Genomic DNA, 21631 nt, shown 5'->3' on the forward strand with positions numbered 1-21631 from the left:
ACGACTGAATGCAAGTTTACTTCTTCGATGTTAAAGGTCATATTGGAATACATTGTTGTTGTTTTTTCAAATGATTTGATACCGGCAGATTGGTGGTCTCACTTTAATTTAATCCATGTCAGCTATCTAGTTTTATCTTTAAAAAAAAAGAGAGAGCCAGTTTTGGCATTCTTTAATAAAAAGTTCAATTCACTGTAATCTTTCTGATTGCCATCTGATTATATAAGTTAATTCAATTAAATGTATTTGATGTCTCAGGTGTGAAAACTTAAATGAAATGATTATTTGCTCGATTAGTGATTACGACAGGTGTCAAAATTAGATAGTAATCTAATTAAATACATGTAATAAATATTTTATATATCAGGTCTTCTAGTGTGCTGGTGAACTTACTCAAGTCAATATTTTGAGCTCAAAGTTTTTATTAATTTATTTAATTTATTTATTTATTAATGAAATGCACATTTATACCCCTGGGGGTTAATAAAAAAGCACCTTATAATAGAAAAGCACCTTATAATAGAAAAGCACCTTATAATAGAAAAGCACCTTATAATAGAAAAGCACCTTATAATAAAAAAGCACCTTATAATAGAAAAGCACCTTATAATAGAAAAGCACCTTATAATAGAAAAGCACCTTATAATAGAAAACCACCTTATAATAAAAAAGCACCTTATAATAGAAAACCACCTTATAATAGAAAACCACCATCTTATAATAGAAAAGCACCATCTTATAAAAGAAAACCATCATCTTATAATAGAAAAGCACCATCTTATAATAGAAAAGCACCATCTTATAATAGAAAACCATCATCTTATAATAGAAAAGCACCATCTTATAATAGAAAACCATCATCTTATAATAGAAAACCACCATCTTATAATAGAAAAGCACCATCTTATATTAGAAAACCATCACCTTATAATAGAAAAGCACCATCTTATAATAGAAAACCATCATCTTATAATAGAAAAGCACCATCTTATAATAGAAAAGCACCATCTTATAATAGAAAAGCAATAAAAAAGACACATAAGACAGCTATGGCGTTCCATACATTCAGCATGTTGAATATATTTTCATACTCAGCCTTTTTTGGTAATTATTTGTGAAAGTTGAACAAGAGAGAAGTGTCTCTATCGGCCCTTTCTTTATTTATTACACCAACTTCTGATATAACTCTTCCCTATAGACACCTCAATAATTGTCGTTATCGACCTAACATCACCTGCTAATAAAACCCTTCTTATGGGAACCATTAAAAGTGTCTCTATCGACCCTTTCTTTACTTTTAACATTCCATGTTCATATGACCCCTCCTCATCGACCTTATTTTACTTTCAACATCACCTGCTGATATGACCTCTCCAAACAGGCATCACAGAACGTTTCTCTATCGATCCGTGTTTTTACTTTCAAAATATGCATCTTCTGCTGATATGACCCTTCCATATGAAGGCACCAAAAATGTGTCTAAATGGTATGGAATTTTTATTGAACCTTGGACTTTCAAACGTTGTATCTCTTACTGAAGAAGCTATCACCACATCAAAAGCGTAGTCCTCAAAACCTCTACTGAGTTTGAAGCCTTTCTCAACTTCAAACACAAAAACATTGTCGAAGTCATTGGAATCATGGAAGCCGAAGAATTTGCTATCGTTTTGGAGGAATTCGTTGAATTTTGGGATTTTAAAATGTATATTGTATAGCGGCCTAATTAATGTCTGACGAAGAGACAACCTCTGTCAAAGGAAAAATGTGTGCAACACTCCTATACGCTACCCCTGAAGTTGTTATCACATAATTGTATAGTAAAATAACAAATCAGTATGAGAAAGGCTCCATGTTACTAGTATATCAAGATATCTTTATGTCAAAATGAAATGACAGAATAGTATGAAACAATAACTCGATGTTATATGAAAACGTCTTTATATAATAAAAAAAATATACTTTAGTGATAAAGCAAATTGACACGAGTAGTAGTGTCAAATGTCGTTATAGTATAGAAAATTTGCTAATGGCTATATGTCAACCTTTAATTTAATATGTATATGATTATTCTTATCATAAGGCATCTATGGCGTTCCGTAAAAAAATGTATATGTTAAAATATCACTATCCACACTTTAGTAAAGCAGAAATTGATTATGTTAATTTTTAAATAAACATCAATTTGTTAAATAATCGGTTTCGTTCTTTTCTGTGACATCAAACGTAACATTGCGTGTTTCAGGTATTTTTAAAAAGTTTTCAAAAGCTCTGCATGGTAAGTCCTTTGTTTTAAGGTGTTCTGTGTTAAACAAGTTAATGTTCCGTGGAAGCTCGATACCGTATTAAGGTATGATATCTCTTGCATAAAATACAAGGATAATCTGTATGGTTTATACCAATGAGAAGACAAAAGTCATACAATTGACTTTACATACATAGGGGGAGGGTTGAGATCTCACAAACATATGTTTAACCCCGCCGCATTTTTGCGCCTGTCCCAAGTCAGGAGCCTCTGGCCTTCGTTAGTCTTGTATTATTTTAATTTTAGTTTCTTGTGTACAATTTGGAAATTAGTACGGCGTTCATTATCACTGATTAGTATATATTTGTTTAGGGGCCAGCTGAAGGACGCCTCCGGGTGCGGGAATTTCTCGCTACATTGAAGACCTGTGTGTAACCGTCTGCTGTTGTTTTTTTTTAATTGGTCGGGTTGTTGTCTCTTTGACACATTCCCCATTTCCATTCTCAATTTTATGTTGAAAAATATATACATATTGACAAATTAAGTGGTAAAAGTGAAAAAAGTGATGTTTTGTGTGCGAAATTTGAACTTTGATCATGAATGTCTCATTTATTTGAGAAGATATGTGCTTGACATCCACTAGAATTTGATGCGACAGTCATACAACTGAGAGGTTTAGTTATCTATAAAACCAGGTTTAATCCACCATTTTCTACATAAAAAAGGCCTGTGCCAACTCAGGAATATGCCAGTTGTTATCCATTCCTTTAATGTTCAGAGCTTTTGATTTTGCCATTAATTTGATTAGGGCCTTTCCGTTTTGAATTTTCCTCGGAGTTCAGTATTTTTGCTATTTTTATTTTTTCACAGTTTCATGCCTGAATAATTACTCAGTGTAAGTATCTTGAAAATAGTTACCTTAATATGGGAAAATATAAGTTTATAGAACATGTATTTACAATTAGCAGTTTAAGGACCCCTCGGAACGGGATAATTGGACGTGTGGCATAGAAACGAAGATTTTCTACAAAGATTACAAATATTTAACATTGAAAATAAAAGGGAGTCCTTCAGACTTGCGTCACATTTTGGTAATTTAGAACTCCACATTAATTACTGCATTCAATATACTGCTTACATAAATGTTATATCAACTTAGAAATCAGAACTTCGCAAGGACATATTTAAAACTTTTTCAATAATTGTCTTTATTCAACTTTAAATAACATGTATCACGCATAGCATAAAAGAGGAATCTTAAAAGGTTTTCGTTTAATGTTTGAAAGATTTAGGATAACCTCTGAACTTTACAATTAAATTTATACCACGGCACCTTTAAGCATTCCTATAATCAAGTGCACTATCTATTTTCATTCTGACACATAAATCGAAGACAGTTAATTGCAAATATTCATTTACTGTATTTATGTTTAAACTTTACTTTTTATTAGAATTAAAAAAAAAAATGAATTTCTGAAAAGAAGATTTACTTGTTATAATAAAGGCAACAATAGTATACCGCTGTTATAAACTCGTAAATCGATGGACGAAAAACAAAATCAGGGTAATAAAATTAAAACGAAGGGAAACGCATTAAATATAAGAGGAGAACAACGACACACCATTAAAATGTAACACACACAGAAACGGACTAAGCATTAATTTAGACAAAATCCGATGAGAATAACAAATCAAAATCCGATGAGAATAACAAATCAAAACCAAATACATGAATTTGGGGTAGTAAAGTATCGTGGCACGTCTAATAGTAATGTGAATTCACACTCAAAGTCTTTCAATTGCCAAAGTACTGCTATGATGGATACTCAGTTTTAAAGAATTTTCAACTCCGATTGAGGTACCATAATTGATAACAACATGCATATCTTCAGGAAAAAATGCGCACTGGGGGTAAGTAAGTTAAATTATATTTTTCATTCGTGGAATGAGCTTTTTATTCAAGAAATGTTTATGCATCTAATTGAGTATATATCGGATCATGATTACACATAACAACGTAGTCATGATTTCACAAAACAACGTAGTCATGATTACACAAAACAACGTCGTCACGATTACACAAAACAACGTCGTCATGATTACACAATAGCATTATACAATGCCAAAAAAATGTGGTCATATAAAAACTGCATATTACCTGTATGTTCTATTTTTAGCCTTGGTGGACACATTTTTTAAACTAGATACCCCAATGATGATTGTGGCCAAGTTTGATTTACTTTAGCCCTGTAGTTTCAGAGAAGAAGATTTTTATAAAAGTTAACGACCCTGAACGCCAAGTGATGAGAAAAGCTCACTTGGCCCTGTAAGCCAGGTGAGCTAAAAATAATAAACAATCTTAAAATTGGATTTGATAATTTATTAAAAATTTAAATAGATGACAATCCAGAATAATTACACAACTTCTGCAATATTTAAACATACTACAGATAGTGCATTATCAGTTCAAAAATTACAGAATGTGAAATGAAAATACAATATACTTTTTCCTCGTTTTGTTTGCAATTGATTTGCATATTATGTTTTATTGGTTGACTATGATTTAGTGGGCGGCTACAATAGTTAAAATATCTGTCATTCAAACACTTGACAGCAAATGCCCTTTAATTTTGTTATTTACTTTAATATGATATAAATGTTTCATACATACATATCCACAAATAACAAATTCAATAACAACAAATTGTTAACAAAATTTACACAAAGGAACAAACCTGTAAACAAATTAAAATAATTTAAATTTTAGGTGGTAATACAAAAAAAACACATTCACTTAATTAACTTGAATATCAAGAGAACATCACATCCTTCTTAACTGATGTACAACAGGTTAATCAAAAACTTCAAGAAAAAACTTCTCTTCCAATTTTTCATGCAATAAATGAAAGTCCTAGAAAAATAGCTTCTTTTTTTGGAAACAGAATGAAGTCTAATTCATATGACATAAGTATCTTTACAAAAAGTTTTAAATATGAAATGAATTCTGAAAGTTCTAAAACCAATACATGGACTAATTAACATGTGTTAATTGACTGAAATTTATAAAGAATTTACTTTTTTCAAATTTTGTGTTATTTTCACATTTCCTGACCGGCGTGAGAAAGATATTTCTCCTCACTAGTAAAGTATCTGTTCTCTGCAAATGATTATGACGTCAAAATGTTTTGTTTTTCTTCTGAATTTTACTATTGTGACGTCACGAAAAAAGGCGACCTTGTCTGATGACCTATAAAGAACACAAGTTTCTGAAAATCTTTGAACAAGAATGATAAAAATCATCAGAGGAACAGATTCTGTCAAGATACCATTATATTATGAATTGTGGATCTTTTATGTTTGAAAGAAAGAAATTTTTACCTACATACTGCTGGTCTAACCCTAATATCTATAAGTTTGATCAACTGTTTAATTCATGTAATATTGTAATATTAGAAAAACTATGTAAATTTATCAAAGTTATAAATGTGAAAGTCAGTCCTCCAAGTTAATTTCATTGTATTGTTCACACATGCTTGTAAAAATTGTACCTTATAGTTATATTTATGTATGTTCTCTATAACTATGTAATTGTAGTTTTATGAGAAATAAAGTATTCGTATTCGTCACTATAACTCGTGTATTACAATATTTCTCTACTCTCGACAGTAAAATTTTAATTATTCAAAAGCTCTGCAAGACTTGTGCTTTAATTAATAAAGTTTAACTGTATCGTAATACACTTGTTGCAGTGTTGAAAACTATATATTACTACTCAGACAAATCTTTCTTTAAAACATTTATTATTATAATTAAATTTAAGACATTAACAAGATAATATATCCTGTATATGTCTTTTTTTTAATTTATTTTCTTTGACACATTTTGAATGTTTTTACTTCTTTAGAAAATGCTTCATTCAATTGTCTGTTTTTCAACAGAATAATGACAGTAAAATAAATAATGCCAAGACTAGCTTGCTCTTAAACATTAAAATATCACCGTTTATCAAACTGTATGCAGTTATCATTCACTCAGAGCTTCACTCACACATCCACACACTTTCACACATATACACGATCTACACCTATAAATCTTTCAGTGCTGCTAATTGTTTCTCTATATCATCGTCCGTGACTCTTGACTTGGAAGATTCTCCTAATTTTCCTCTGTGCGCAGAAGGTGCATCTACCATCTAAAGAAGGATAAAATAAGAAAAAATGTCAATAGAGGGCAAATTCTGCATAATATTTATTGAAGATGAGATATTAAAATTAATTAATATTATTCAAGTACACATGTACAATGCCATGGCAAAAAATGATCAACAATTAAAATATTGACAACAGTACATGAAACACAACATAGAAAACTGAAGACTGAGTAAAATAAGATTATTTCAACTTGACATCTGGGATCATTCTAAAATAAATCTGACTTCAATATTTAATGATGCTCTGAACGTCTGAATGTTATCTGAATGATTTGATTTTCTGTACCGCTTTTGGTCTATTTCAAGGCCGCAAGTTTTTATGGGTGGAGGAAGCCATTGTGCTAGGAGAAAAACACAGAACACTGATAGGAAAACTGTCAATCCAAGTCCATTAAGATTCCAGTGCACCTGCAGGAGCGGGGTTTGAACTCACAACTTCAGTATTAAATGGCTTGTGCAACTACTTTGACCACTAAGTCACTGAAGCCCCCATGTCTCATTGATAAAAATGAGTTTGGAATTCAAGGTTCTTTTGACACCCTGCTATCATTAATTCAGTTTATATTGAGAGATATCATGAATAAAACACCATTATTTAAGTAGATGTCCCTTTTAACTTGTTTTCAGAAACTAACCAATACATAACAAGTGAAACTGCGAGCTACTGCTCACTGATGATAACCTTGCCGCAAGTGTTTAACATTAATAGTGTACAAATATGCAAGTGTTCGGTAAACAGGAAGTTGTTGAGTGATAAATCTGAAAACGCATCGCACGGTATAGCTGACTTATATAAATCCTGAAACCAAATTTCAGAAATCCTTGTATTGTAGTTCCTGAGAAAAATGTGACGAAAATTTTCAACTTGGCTATCATGTGTAAAATCATACAAGTGTTCGGTAAACAGGAAGTTGTCAAGTGATCAATCTGAAAACGCATCACACGGTAAAGCTGACTTATATAAATCCTGAAACCAAATTTCAGAAATCCTTGTATAGTAGTTACTGAGAAAAATGCGAAGAAAAATATTCATGGGACGGACGGACTGACTGACGGAAGGACAGACAGAGGTAAAACAGTATACCCCCCTTTTTTAAAGTGGGGGGTATAAAAACAATTGCCAACACCATCTTTTGGGTTGAAAAAGCATTAAATGAAGTATATATCAATGCCTGGTTTTTTTTAAAGTGAAGTAAAAGAATACTGGCAATTTAGTTTTTAATTCAGAGATGTACAAATTATATCTTTTTTTGTAAAACCCTTAAAATCATCATCAGCAAGATAAAACTTTATTACTTCAAATTTTTCAATTAAGAAATTAACCTGCTGACTTCACATACTATCAAAATAAAGCCATATATTTAATTTGTATGCCTCTGCCACGACCACTGAGGCAATAAGTTACATCATTGTCCATCTGTATGTCTGTTTGTTAGTCCCAAAATTAATTTCCCTTCTCTAGCATTAGTTTACCTCAATGTTATATTACAAGACTATAAGGCAAAAAAAAAAATATATGTCCGTTTCCTGTTTCCCGACTGACCCTGACTCAAACCCCCAGACCCTAGATCTTTATAGTCAAATCTGGAAAAAAATCGTTACCAGTCCGATTCAGATCTTTATCTTACTATGCCCAAACAATAAAATGGCTGCTCCCAGCACAAATGTGCTACAATTAAGGTTTAAAAAATGTCAGCACTGGGAGGATTATTCAATTAAGCTTCTTTAAAGGGACTAAATCATTTTGGGGTACAGGACCATAACCAAACATGACATTTAACCGACCGCAATCCTGACAGGGAGTGCAAAAATTTATAAAAAAAAATTTAAAAAAATCCCGACCTATTGACCCTGATTTGTTTGCCTTGGAAGCAGGAAACAGACATATATTTTTTTGGCCTAAACACATTGCTAACTACCACCAAACACATATCAAGTTTGAATATCGGGTTGAGTGACTTTCACTATTCTGGAGTTATGTCCCTTTATATTTTTCAATAAATATTTAATTGCATACCTTTCCTGAGATTTCAATACCAATTTCATCCAGAACCTGTGATACCACTGCATCTTCTTCTTCTTCATCTCCTGATTCTGTTAGAATATCATCTAATGTGTCATTTACTAAAAAACAAAAAGAAGAAATAACATTCTATCAAAATCTAATTTAACCATACTCATACATTTGTAATATGCTCTTTTGGCACCATTCTTCATATTTTTCAATAGGTTACTTATCTTGTGGTTGAACATATGGACATTATGGATTAACTGTTTAATGTTTTCTATACACAACAAAATTATCAGAAAACAGTAATTTTTATTCCAAGTTGCACTGATTATATAATAGATTTTACTTCTTTTGGCTGCTCCTACTTGACTGCCAGTAAAAAGTCAGGAATATGAAAAATGACTTTATAAATATTTTTTGTAAGAATATTTTTCTTATGGATCATGTGGATCAAATATTGTAATTGGTTCTGCAAAATCCAGAGTGAAGGTGTAATATGTTGAAAGACAAAAAAATAGCAAAGGCCTTTAAATGGTAAAATAGGGAAAACATTTAAAGAATCTAATAATTTCTTTCCTCCAATGCTATTTCTTGATTTTCACAAAGCGTTTATCTGAGATTAATGTTCCTAATTATATGATGGAATGAACAAGTTATATCTATGTATCAAAAGTTAAATACAAGACTATATGCAAATTCAAAATGCTAAACAAGTTTATTCGGATTCAGTAAATACTGAAAAATGAAAAAAAAAATAAAGGTTGCTTTATCATAAAAAATAAAACATCTACCATATTTTCATTAATCAAAGATAGTTTAACAAGATATTTATTTCTATAAACCATTAATTCAGACAGTTTCAATTTTAAATGCAAAATAAGTCCTGACTGATTAGAATAGCTGATTTTCTTTATTTTATAAACAAGCTTCTGTGCAAATTTCTTAAATTTCCAGAATGATTTAATAGAATTATACTTCATCATTTGAATCTTTCTTGAAGCTAACTGCAAATTAAACTTAGGTCCATTCATCAGTAAATAAATGAGACAAAGAATTTGAAAATATTGCTAAATTTATTCAGTCAGCTGTGAGTTAATCTTTAAAAAAAAATCTGGCAAGTTTCATAAATTTCATTAAGAAATTACAACTTAAAAGGCTATTTAAGTTCAAATTAACTTTCCTTTTTTCATTTTTTTTCAGATTATTTCTAAGGGGGGAGGGGCTTTCTTTGGACCTATGCAAATTTTTGTTCTTACTTATAATAAAAATGTTAGAAAATTGTTCTCAAGACTAGCAGTGTGAAAGATTTTGGTGCAGACTGAGATTATTAACCTTCTCTTAAACATTTATTTTCAAGTATATCATAAATTATCATTATTTTACCAAATTTCCTTAGATCTTACTGACTGATAATTTCCTTTCTCAGCACAGTAGAGCGATATACAATGAAATTAATAAAAGCGTCAATGGTAAATTAGCAATAGACAGATTATCATTGGTCATCTCTACAATAATCTACAAATAGCTTACCCATTTCTTCTGTCATTCCCATTTTAGCATTCTCTCTTTCAAAGTCTTGCATTGTCTTTGCCATTTTTACTGGATCCATAACTTTATTCATCTGTTGCATTGTCTGTAAAATATAATTTCATGAATTATGAAATTAACATTTTGTATTTTTATTTTTTGGAAATATGAAATAAACATTTTGTATTATTATTTTTTATTCAATTAAAAAACAATTATCAAATTGACAAAAATACAAGTACAAAGCATGTATGTGAACTGGGGTTCACAGACAAAAAAGTAAACAACAAAATAAGACAAAAACAATAGTACAACAGAGACATGAGAGAGAAAATCAACAGTTTTCATTCTTCAAAGATTAAATTGGCAATGATCAACAAGATTCCACATTTCATAAAAACAACCACGAATAAAATACTGGATGGGAAACAGACTACATTTTCCAACAACAACATTGTGAATCCCATTTAGTCATTAGATCCATGAAACCTACAAAATTTCAGAATAAATCTTGAGTTATTTCCCTTAATATACAAATATTTGTTGCATGTTGGTTAAGATGAGTTGTCAATAGAGCAAATGCATTAACACAAATATTTTTATATTATTACTTCGCCAATGTGTAATTGCCTAATTATGCATTCATGCGACACAAAACAGAGAACCAAATAAAGCACATCTGCCATTACTCTTACCTTTGTGGTAGTTCCCATTGCACCAGCCATCTTCATATTAGAATGCATTAACTGAAATAAAACATTCAAATAGTGTAAATTGCTTCAGATACATGTACCATTGTAAGTCTAGCAATGCAGTTCTAATTAACATTTCTATCAATCTAATTTTGTTTAACTAAGTTGATTGGAAAACAAACTCATCCGTCAGTAACTGTGAGTAATCTCAATTATTTATGTTGTGCATATTTTTTGTAAGGGATGTATAAATACCCTGTCACGTCTTGTTTGTGGTCCTATTGCATTGTAAATGTATTTCTGCTTTGTATTCATCTCATGAGATTTCTAATTTGTTCTTATGTTGTACGGTTACACCATTCTCCAATGTTAGGACATGATTTACCCAGCCATTCTATATGCACCTGTCCCAAGTCAGGGGTCTGTAATTCAGTGGTGTTATTGGTTCAAGCCTGTCATGTTCATTGATATTTGCTTTTTGTAAACTGTTTTGTTATGAATTAGGGCCTTTATTTTCTCAATTGAATTGTTTCATACTTTTCATGTTGAAACATTTTAGATTTGATTTTCTGCTTTCATCCACTTTGTCTGATCTTTGGGGGATAGTTGTTTCACTGGCAATCATAACACGTCTCCTTTTAATATCATATTCTTTCAATGCACATTCAGTTATATTGTAACTCAAATTGTCATTTAATTAATAGAAATTCTCTAAATGAATAAAAATGTGTTACTTAACTCAGTGAACCGTATATTTCACTTATATACCCACTGAAAGACTTAGACTAACAATAGTGAAAATACTGATAGTTTGGTAAACAAAAAACAAGTTTAACCAGGCGACAACTTGCGCCTGTTCCAAGTCAGAAGTCTCTGGCCTTTGCTTGTCTTGTATGATTTTACATATTTGTTCTGGGGCCAGCTGAAAGACACCTCCAGGTGCAGGAGTTTCTCTCTACATTGATGACCAATTGGTGGCCTTTGGCTGTTGTCTGATCTATGGTTGGGTTGTTGTCTCTTCAATCCCCATCTCTGTTCTCAATTTTAAATTCATGATCATGTGGCAAAAAGATTGACTTATGTATTTCTGAATTTAAAGCAGCTTTTGTGGTTATCTGGCAAATACAATATTACCAGATTTAAACAACACACATAAGGAGTTAAGGGGGTAAACCTTTGGTCAGGGAGATAACTCTTTAAATTAGTTAAGCGTTTGTAAAAGTCAAATTCATCAATGTATTTTAAACATTTACCTGACACAGATTGAAAATAATCTATGTACAATGTAACCTAGAAGCTTAGAATATATTTTTTGAAAATGGTTGACACAAACTGATGATTTTATGAGTTATTTCCCTTAACCTAGGTCTACCTCCTTAAGCTGTAATAAAAATACGGCTTACTTATGTTTTGTCATAATTCTTACCTTCTGTTGATTGCCTATTGCTCCTACTTTGCTGCCCATTGCAAAACTCTTTGTCTTCTGTTTCCTCAAATTTACTAATTGTTTTGCTAGAACTACACATGCCTAAAATAAGTAAGAGAATTCAGTTAGACACCTGTGTTTTAAATACTGTTATATAATTAATCATTCATGCAAATTGAACATATTTTGCAGATAACAAAATTGATGTTGTTTTTTAATAACATTCTATATAATAATGTGAGCAATGTCAATTTCAATCTTCAATGAATTACACAAACTTTCAAGTACAATACTATTGATTACTTAGATATAAATTACTTATGTTAATGGTTTGTGTCATTTTGGTCTTTTGTGGATACTTGTCTCATTGGCAATCATACCACATCTTCTTTTTTATATTATCTTAATATTTCTCTATCAAAATGTCCCTTTCAATATCAAATAACCTTTTGTTTCATAAAAATTCTTTGATCCTAATAAATTGTTGAATTTCTAATCACTGGTCCTATTGCAAGTAAAGAGAACACCCAGCTAACATATTTAACCCCGCAACATTTCGTAGATATGTGCCTGACCCAAGTCAGGAATCTGTAATTCAGTGGTTGTCGTTTGTTTATGTGTTACATATTTTTTTTCTTTCATATTTTGTACATAAAATAGGCCCTTAGTTTTCTCTTTTGCATTGTTTTACATTTTTATTTCATAGCTGACTTTGCAGTATGGGCTTTGCTCATTGTTGAAGGCTGTACAGTGACCAATAATTGCTAAATTTGTGTCATTCGGTCTAATGTAAAGGTTTGTGTCATTTGGTCTAATGTAAAGGTTTGTCTCATTGGCAATCATACCACATCTTCTTTTCTATATTCAAATGCAATTGTCTCCATCAATTTTTTGAAGGGAAAATATAAATTTCCTTGAGTTACAATGTTCATGGTCCTGGTGTAGGGATTGTAGAATACGATTTGCCTTTTGAACAAAATACAAGATGTTAAAATTGTTTATTTATCCTTTTTATAACAACATTGTTTTAGGTTTCCATTTCATTCAGTGTTTTCTTCAGAATTTTCAAAATGCACCATGGAAATTAACAAGATTATTTTTCCAAATAAATAAAGCACCATCATGATCATGGCCCTCTATACCATGTATACATTCTATTATAAAATCATCCAAGATAGCACCACGGAAGAAATATATCACCAGTGCTTTAACATCTTTAAGGGCATCAGGAGAACACTATCATGTCACCTGTGGCAAGTGAATTCTTGTCAAAGGGAACCTGGAAGTGATATTCAAATTTGAACTTTGCCATGGACAGGTAAAAAGTATACTGGTAGGGAATTTACCTAATCTTTTATTGTAGAAGTAACCTGAGTTACCTTACCAAATTCTTACCTGTTTATTATTCTGTTTAGCAGCTTTTTTAATTTCCAATTCCTGTAAAATATAAAACATTCATTTGTTTAGTCAAAACCATCATATAGGCATAGACTGAAGGACGCATCTAGGTGTGGGAATTTCTCGCTGCATTGAAGACCTTCTGCTGTTGTCTGTTCTATGGTTGGGTTGTTGTTTCTTTGACACATTCCCAATTTTATTTTTATGATGAAAATTAGCTTTGTGTGATATTGTTATTCTTCACTTATTAGACAAATAGGATGTAAAATTGTTGTGATTTTCTTGGAAACTGATAAGACTGAGATTTTTATCTTATGTTGTACTGTTAAATGTGTAACATAACTGTCTAAGGTTAGAGTTTTGTAGATTTGTTATTTTACTTTTTTCCATGCCAGGAGTCAGTATTTCAGTGGTTGTAATTTGTTGTACATGTTGTATATCATAATTTTTGGCCATGATGAGTCCAACAGCAAGAAGAAAATAATTTATTACAATATTATAGGGTTATTGCATGAATATTGGGGAATATTGTCTCGAGTAGAATTTTATATACATTTGTAGCTCGAGCTTGTGAGTGCAATTTATGTTCTACGAGGGACAATATTCCCCAATATTCATGCAATAACCTTTTTATTGTATAGCAATATAATATTTGAAAGTAAAAATTGGTTTAAACTAAGATTTTGTCATTGATGACTTCATGAATTTTGGAGATTTATTACACTAGAGCAATATTGGAATTTATTGCACGCTTACTTTGGGTTACTTTCTGTGGGAAATATTATATTGCTATGCCATAAAATGTATTATTGCATAGCAATATTCCCCAATATTCATGCAATAACCCTATATTGTTTTAATCTCCATTTCCTAATAGAGCAATGAAATGACATTAAATTCAGATAAATTTTAAACTTTTGCTATAAAATATTGATATTTGTGTTAAACTGTGTGCAGTTTATACAAAATATTTCAATCTTGATGCATCTGTGGACTCGTCAGCAGTCAGGGGTGCTACTTTAACAAGCAATTTTATAACCACCTACATAAATGTATTTCAGTGATTTCTTTGTATTCAATTATCACCTATTTAAGTGATTTTGTTGTTTTCTTTGCTCTTCAAATGCTAATTTCAGTGACTTTCCATATTTTCACAAACTTTTCTATAATTTTCCTACATAAATCAATTATCCCTTTATCTTTTTCAATTTCACCAGTGACTTGGCGGCGTGGGCAGTAAGTTAGTGCTTTAAAGCTTTTAAAAGTACCTTTGGGAATTGTTCTGTAATCAAATATTCATTAACTACTCTTAGTCTTACAGACAAAGGTCAACAACATTAGGTGACCTGATTGGTGTTAGAAGAATTAGAATGATTTATTTTAAGGTTATGTCCTGATTTACAAATTATTCCAGTCTTTGCATATTCAAATAAACTGTAAAAACTGGTGGACTTATCAAGCAAATGACAATTTTTGCATGTACATAGCTGTTTTTTCAATGGAATTCTGGTCTTTTTACCAATGAAAAAATCAAGCTTGTGGAAAAATATCAATTTTATTTTATAAAACTTATTTAAGTGATTAAATTTTAACTTCTCAAATTACTTGTTTCAGTGATTTTGAAGTCTGTGTGAAAATTTAAAATATTTCCCAGTCAAAATCACTCAAAGAAGTGATTTTAAAATCACATGTTTAAGTTCCACCCCTGACTGATCAGTTTTAAAAATGGTGAGTCCAGACAGATTTTGATGAGTACATGGACTCGCCTTATTGAGAACCCTGATAATTTATAGAGAATAGTAGAAAACATGGTAAAGGGTGTCGGTTTAAATTAAAATATATACATATACATGATATATGACATGTAAGAAAATATTTGATAAATTAATTACAAGTTTCTTTTCCTCAAGTTCCAGCTTATGTCTGTCTCTTTCTAAATCTCTCTGTGTTTTTCTAAGAACTCTGTCATTCTGTTTTATTGATTCTAAAATAATAAGATTTAAATATATATATGTAGCAAATGTGTAGTGTACATAGTTTATATAGGATAAAACATATACATGTACTTCATTACAAATCATTGTAATAGATGCTTGTTTTCCTTGTCCTCATGTAATGTATTTCTATTGAGCATACACAATGTAAACACTGCACACTTGACATGTTTGACAGACCATTTGGTTTAATCTAAAACTGATTCTTTCTCAAATAAAAGCATATTATTCTCTAATCAGACTTCTTAGAACTTGAATCAGCTACATGTATGTAGATACATGGTAAAGTAACAAAACATTTCACCATGGCCACCATCAGAGAAACAAATCGACTCCAAGTTTATTTTTGTTTGACAAGGTACAATAGTTCGGCCATATTGGATAGGGGGCAGATTTTCATAACAGAGGTAAAAATGGTGCTTGGAAACACACATACATGTAGGATTTCCCACACTTTCATACTATTTCCACCGCCTTCCTAAAAATCTGCCCCCTATCCAATATGGCTGAACTAACTATGAAGAGTCCTATTCCATTGGAACAAGCAAGTTTTAAAATCTATCATCAAAACATAGATTAAACCTATCATGACTGTGTTTATCATGAAATCCTGACAACCCGATATTGGAAAATAGAATTTGTAGATCACGCAAGGATTAACCCCTATATCCTGAGCTTAAAAACACCTGATCATGGAGTCCTACTAAAGGCCCCCCTCTTATAAGATAGAGTTGAAAACTTTCATACTCTATTAAACACAGAACTTTTTCTTTGATTGAAAATCACTTATTTCTTTAGATAAATAGCTTAACAGACTTTTGTCTTGTTTTCTTTTTTTGCAGATTTAACATTACCTACAAATGACGAAATGTATAGTCAACTCACAATGTACACGCCATAGCATAAATACATGTACAGTACATGTACATGGCCAAAAGTATTTGTCACCTGCATTTTTTTTATATTATTTCATATAAAAACACATTTTTTTTTTTAAATATATGTAGTTTATGAAAACAAAAAATATAATATGTTGTGATGTCACGGAATAGATGTTCCTTTATAATATAAGTTCCAAATGGAAAAAATATTCTGGAATATTACTTCCACAGGAGTAAATATTACAGTAGATGTTCCTAACGGAATAAATAGTATAGAATATTTGTTCCATCAGGTACAGGTATTATGACATTGTTTATAATAAAGTTTCTACTGGAACTTCTGTTAGGTGGAACAAATATACGCCGCAAATATACGTTGACAGTGATTATGAAAAAAATTATGTACAGTTTTCCGTTTATTTTTATGGTTTTAAATAATCTTACGTTCTACAGTTGGTTTCTTTGAGAAGAACGACATTTCTTCAACTTCTTGTATGCTAACACCTTGATATGTATAATTTTGTTTAGAAATGAGTCAACTAAACCTATTTTAAATAGCAAAATGATGAAATTCACAGTTTTCTTCACATGATTGTGACAAACCCGGAAGCAACAAACCAGAGCGACACCTAGATTGATTGGTTAAGATAAAAACCATAAATAACACAACACGATGATGACCAAGGACGACCCTATATACGATGTGCATGTGTGAACGAGTCTAAATTGAAAACTACGTTCAAAACACACTCGTGTTTGTGGTATTTTAAGAGTCAATTTTTACTTTATAGTCATGGGACAAAATAAATTCCTATCATTTCAATTAAACTCAATATTTAAAAAAAAACCATATAACCTTGACTATTGAATACACGGACAATGCCGTATACATGTAAAACAAATACCATGATATTATTATTAAAGATGCCGAAAAGTGTTATTGTTTATTTGGTCATGATATTCTTCGCGCTCATTTTAGTTTTCTGAAAAGGTGAAAACGAAGAAATATTACCGAAAAAGTTTGCTTTATGTATTCTAACCAACTTGATTAAACTGAATTGTACTGAAAAATGAAATTGTGTTTTAACCATCAGAAAATGAAAACAACGCTCACGAAGTTATGGCCAAATAAACAATTAAATTTCACACATAACTACATCTTATGATATCTATTTTATGAAAAATCCCCCAGAATTTAATGCGACCAACAACAAATCATTTTTAAGGGGGCTCCTGGGTATAAATCTTTTTTTTCTGATATAGGATTACGCTATAGATATTTTTAATAAAATGAACTTTATCATATACTTAAAAGAAAAATTAAATTAAAAAAAAAATGGGGTCACCGTTCATTAAACTCACAATCTGCCTCCGGAAGAAGCATACATTTCTGTTAATGTCCTTTTTTTCTGTTGAGCTAATACATGTAATAGGAGAAATAGAGGTAATATCAAAATAAAAAAAATAACCTAATTACAGAAATCGCTTAAATTTTACAATTATTTATAGTTTATGTACAGTTTATTTGAAAATTATAATAAACAAGAATGTGTCCCCAGTACGCGAATGCCCCACTCGCACTATCATTTTCCATGTTCAGTGGACTGTGACATTGGGGTAAAAACTCTAATTTGGCATTAAAGTTAGAAAGATCATATCATAGGGAACATGTGTACCAAGTTTAAAGTCGATTGGACTTCAACTTCATCAAAAACTACCTTGACCAAAAACTTTAACCTGAAGCGGGGCAGACGGACGGACGACCAAACGAACAGACAAACGGACGAACAGACAAACGGACGAACAGACGAACGGACGCACAGACCAGAAAACATAATGCCCCCCTACTTTCGTAGGTGGGGCATAACAATATAGCTCACCGATCGATGAGTTTAAAAAGATGTTTCAAATTTAATGCCTAAAAATGGTATTTTTGCACAAAGGGGAGATAATTTGGAACTTTTTCAATGATAGAAACATTTTAAAAGTCATCTGGGTTGATTTTTGTTCCATATCATAAAGGAATAACTAATAGTTTAAATAATTAAATTTGCAATGAAAAAATGATGGTTAAATATTTTTGCTGAAATTTTTGTACTCAAGAGCCATCTTAACTTGAATGGTAAAATCGAAATTTTTTTTTTTTTTAAACCTTAAACATGAAATCAAACTGCCGGTCAGAAAAAAAATCCATTTGCACGAGGTTCATTTATTTATTTATAATTATTTTTATATTTATAATTATTTTTATATAATTAGTTTTATATTTATATCGTATTTTTTTTTACCGTCGGTTATTTTCGGGTTATCTCGATAATTAATTAGATAGTGTATATACGTAAAAAATACATATGTAAACGAAACTACATATTATGGAGTCAATGAACTAGCTAGCTGTTTATTTTAGACTTTTTATAATTTGAATAAATGTTTGACATTGTTGTATATCTAATATGAGAACTTGAGTCAAATCGATGAATTTGACAGCTAGTGCCCCTTTAAGTTATAATAAGTTTTTAATAATACAAAATATTTTGTTTTTCCCTTGTACTCACTCTTGTGGAAAATTAACATAATGATATTAATTTGCTTGACCTTCGTGGTCCTTGATGCTAAACTTTCTTGTTTGCTTGCCCTTTTTTTCCCTTCATGCTAACATATATCTCGTTGATTATTTTCATACCAGTAGGTTAGACGAGTAAGATGCCTAGATGACGTTTTCCCGATTGTTTGATTGTCAGACTTTCTTTATGTGAAGACAATATTCCATTTAGTTTCTGATTAAGTGTCTTTTTCTCGTTTGCTAGCCGCTTTAAATTACCGCTGAACAACATACAGCACTTTCAATTTGAGAAACGGGTGAAGGCCAGTAAATGTAAATTATCTTCAGGAGATCCATGTTTGAATTGTCGGAACGATTTGTTTTGCTCCGTAAACAGAGTTGTGAAATTCAGTTTGTTCTCAAATTCTTTGTCTGCTTGAATTATATGCATATATATTCAACGAGTGAATACATTAAAATCTGGATCGTGTGTACAGAAAAGAGATACAGAATAAAGAAAAATAAGTAAAAAATAAATGAAGAAAAAAGGGACTCAGCACTAAAAATTAAAGAATAGGGTGTGATATTTTGGGGTGCAACATATATTAAGAAAAAGAAAAAATTGTCCAAAATATAAAAAAAAGATACAGGAAGGTCAAATTACAAGTCAGAGTACATTCTTTATTTTTCCTTAAATGTAGTAAGAATCGAACATCAACATACACATAGACTTTAGGTATTTGTCTTAAGATTTATTTTCTGAGGCAAACAGTTGTTTTGTAAATATGAAAAACATATATAGGACTGTTGTTTCCCATTTGGTTGGAATTTCCCGTTTGATAAGGGGATTTCCGTTTTGAATTTTTCTTGGAGTTCGGTATTCATGCATGTTATTTTTATTTTTTATATCATGAGATTGCTGAATACCACAGTGAATGAAACTAAACATTTTACAACGGGTCATGTCTGGACTTCAGATTGCTAAAAAGCGCGTTATACACCAAGTCAAGAATATGACAGTTGTTATCCATTGGTTTGATGTGTTTGAGCTTTTCATTTTGCCATTGATTAAGGGCTTTCCTTTTAGAATTTTCTCGGAGTTCAATATTTTCTAATTTAATTTACTTTTTGGAGTATTTTCAGAATACCAATTTGTTTGACGCCACTAACATGACTAATTAAAGAAACACTTTCATCATCCCAACGCACTGCTATTAAATGGACGTTAACTCATTGAATTTTCATAAAATATAGATATAATAGAAGAACATTCAAATGAAGCTTCAAAAGATAGGCGAAAGATATACGAGATACATTCAAACTCTTAAATCGACAATAAACTGATAATATGACTTTTTTATTCAATGATTTTTTTCTTAATTTAAGGGTCCAGTTTACACAGGAAAAGGCAATCTGGACAGCCATTTGATTGCGACATAGAGTATATTTGCAGGGGATGCAACAGTAAATATATTTGGTAGTTATAAGTTTGTGTGTTTGGTAGTACGAAATCTATGCCGAAAGGACCTTCAGATAAACCAGCAATTTAGAGGAAAACACTCTTTCTTTAATCAGTGGTCAAATAATAATGTAACGATATTAGTGTCCGCATAGTCTTCCGTTTATTTTAAGGGGGACATACCTACACTTTTAAACTAAAAAACTATAAAAGTTTTAACTCTTCAAGTATAATAGATGAATGAATATTCTATTCTTTGTGAACTTATAAAGATATTTATTTCCTAAAATGTATCATGACATGACCCCCTCCCCATGTGTGTCTATGAATGAATCTTTATTGCAAAGCATAGACATGCTATGGCAAAATTAACAACATATATTACATAATATAAAACATGAAGACAACAGAGAACAATTATAGTATGATACAATGACATATAAATTAAGTTATGAGACTATAGAAGATCGAATGTTCCATGCAGCTTTTACATAATTACATAATTTGATCGTAAGAGACTTACTAGAAGCTTGTAGTAAATTTAATAGTTTGGTATTATTAGGCCAATGACAATAGTACTTTGGTAAAAATTGTGTTCGTACAGATCTATAAGATGGACACACAAGAACAAAATGGTATTCATCTTCAATAACACACATTTTACAATTTTACTATGTTATCTAAGTAAACGCCTTCAAATATGGTATCAAACATAACTATTTTCTGCTAAAATGACAGTTTTGTCTTGTGTGATGAGCGTTTTTACATATCTTTTTATTCTGGTATCAAATAAGCCGAACAAAGGTTTACAGAAAAACGTATTTTTTTAAGTTGTATTTTGTTGGCATGGCTGAGGAAAAAGCTGAAAAGCTTCCTCAGCAAAACGTACCGGAAGTCAACATAATCAATAGTAAATATTTAGTTGAATCATATGTTTTGGAAACACCTGTTACATCTTACAAGTATACATTACTTAATCTTATGAATATATTAAATACTATGTTATGTACATCATAGAACTTTGTTTTTCAGTATTAGATGGGTGATTGTCACATTGGCAAGCATGTGACATTCTAATTATTATCAAATACAACATGTACAAGGATTTATTTTGATTGCAGTGTGACTCCATATTGGTAAATACCATTGTTATATATTTATAATATTTTGATATTGTGCTCAAAACATGTTTATAATTTGTTTCTTTCTTTCATTGTTGTGTCATTCCATTATACGGGGTGTGTATCAT

The 21631-nt window shown here is 30.8% G+C and overlaps 1 protein-coding gene across 1 annotated transcript; it reads right to left on the bottom strand.

The window, feature by feature from the left end:
• Positions 1-5869: 5869 nt before the first annotated feature.
• On the bottom strand, positions 5870-17008 carry LOC134687345 (charged multivesicular body protein 2b-like). The gene is made up of 8 exons (XM_063547563.1): positions 16826-17008; positions 15399-15490; positions 13504-13545; positions 12109-12210; positions 10686-10736; positions 9994-10096; positions 8470-8576; positions 5870-6434 (listed from the first exon to the last, which is right to left on the bottom strand). Exons 1-8 carry the CDS (start codon positions 16857-16859, stop codon positions 6327-6329), a joined length of 639 nt encoding a protein of 212 aa, XP_063403633.1. The 5' UTR covers positions 16860-17008; the 3' UTR covers positions 5870-6326.
• Positions 17009-21631: the final 4623 nt, after the last annotated feature.

This window comes from Mytilus trossulus, chromosome 10 (genome assembly GCF_036588685.1).
Source record: "Mytilus trossulus isolate FHL-02 chromosome 10, PNRI_Mtr1.1.1.hap1, whole genome shotgun sequence".
NCBI lineage: Eukaryota > Metazoa > Mollusca > Bivalvia > Mytilida > Mytilidae > Mytilus > Mytilus trossulus.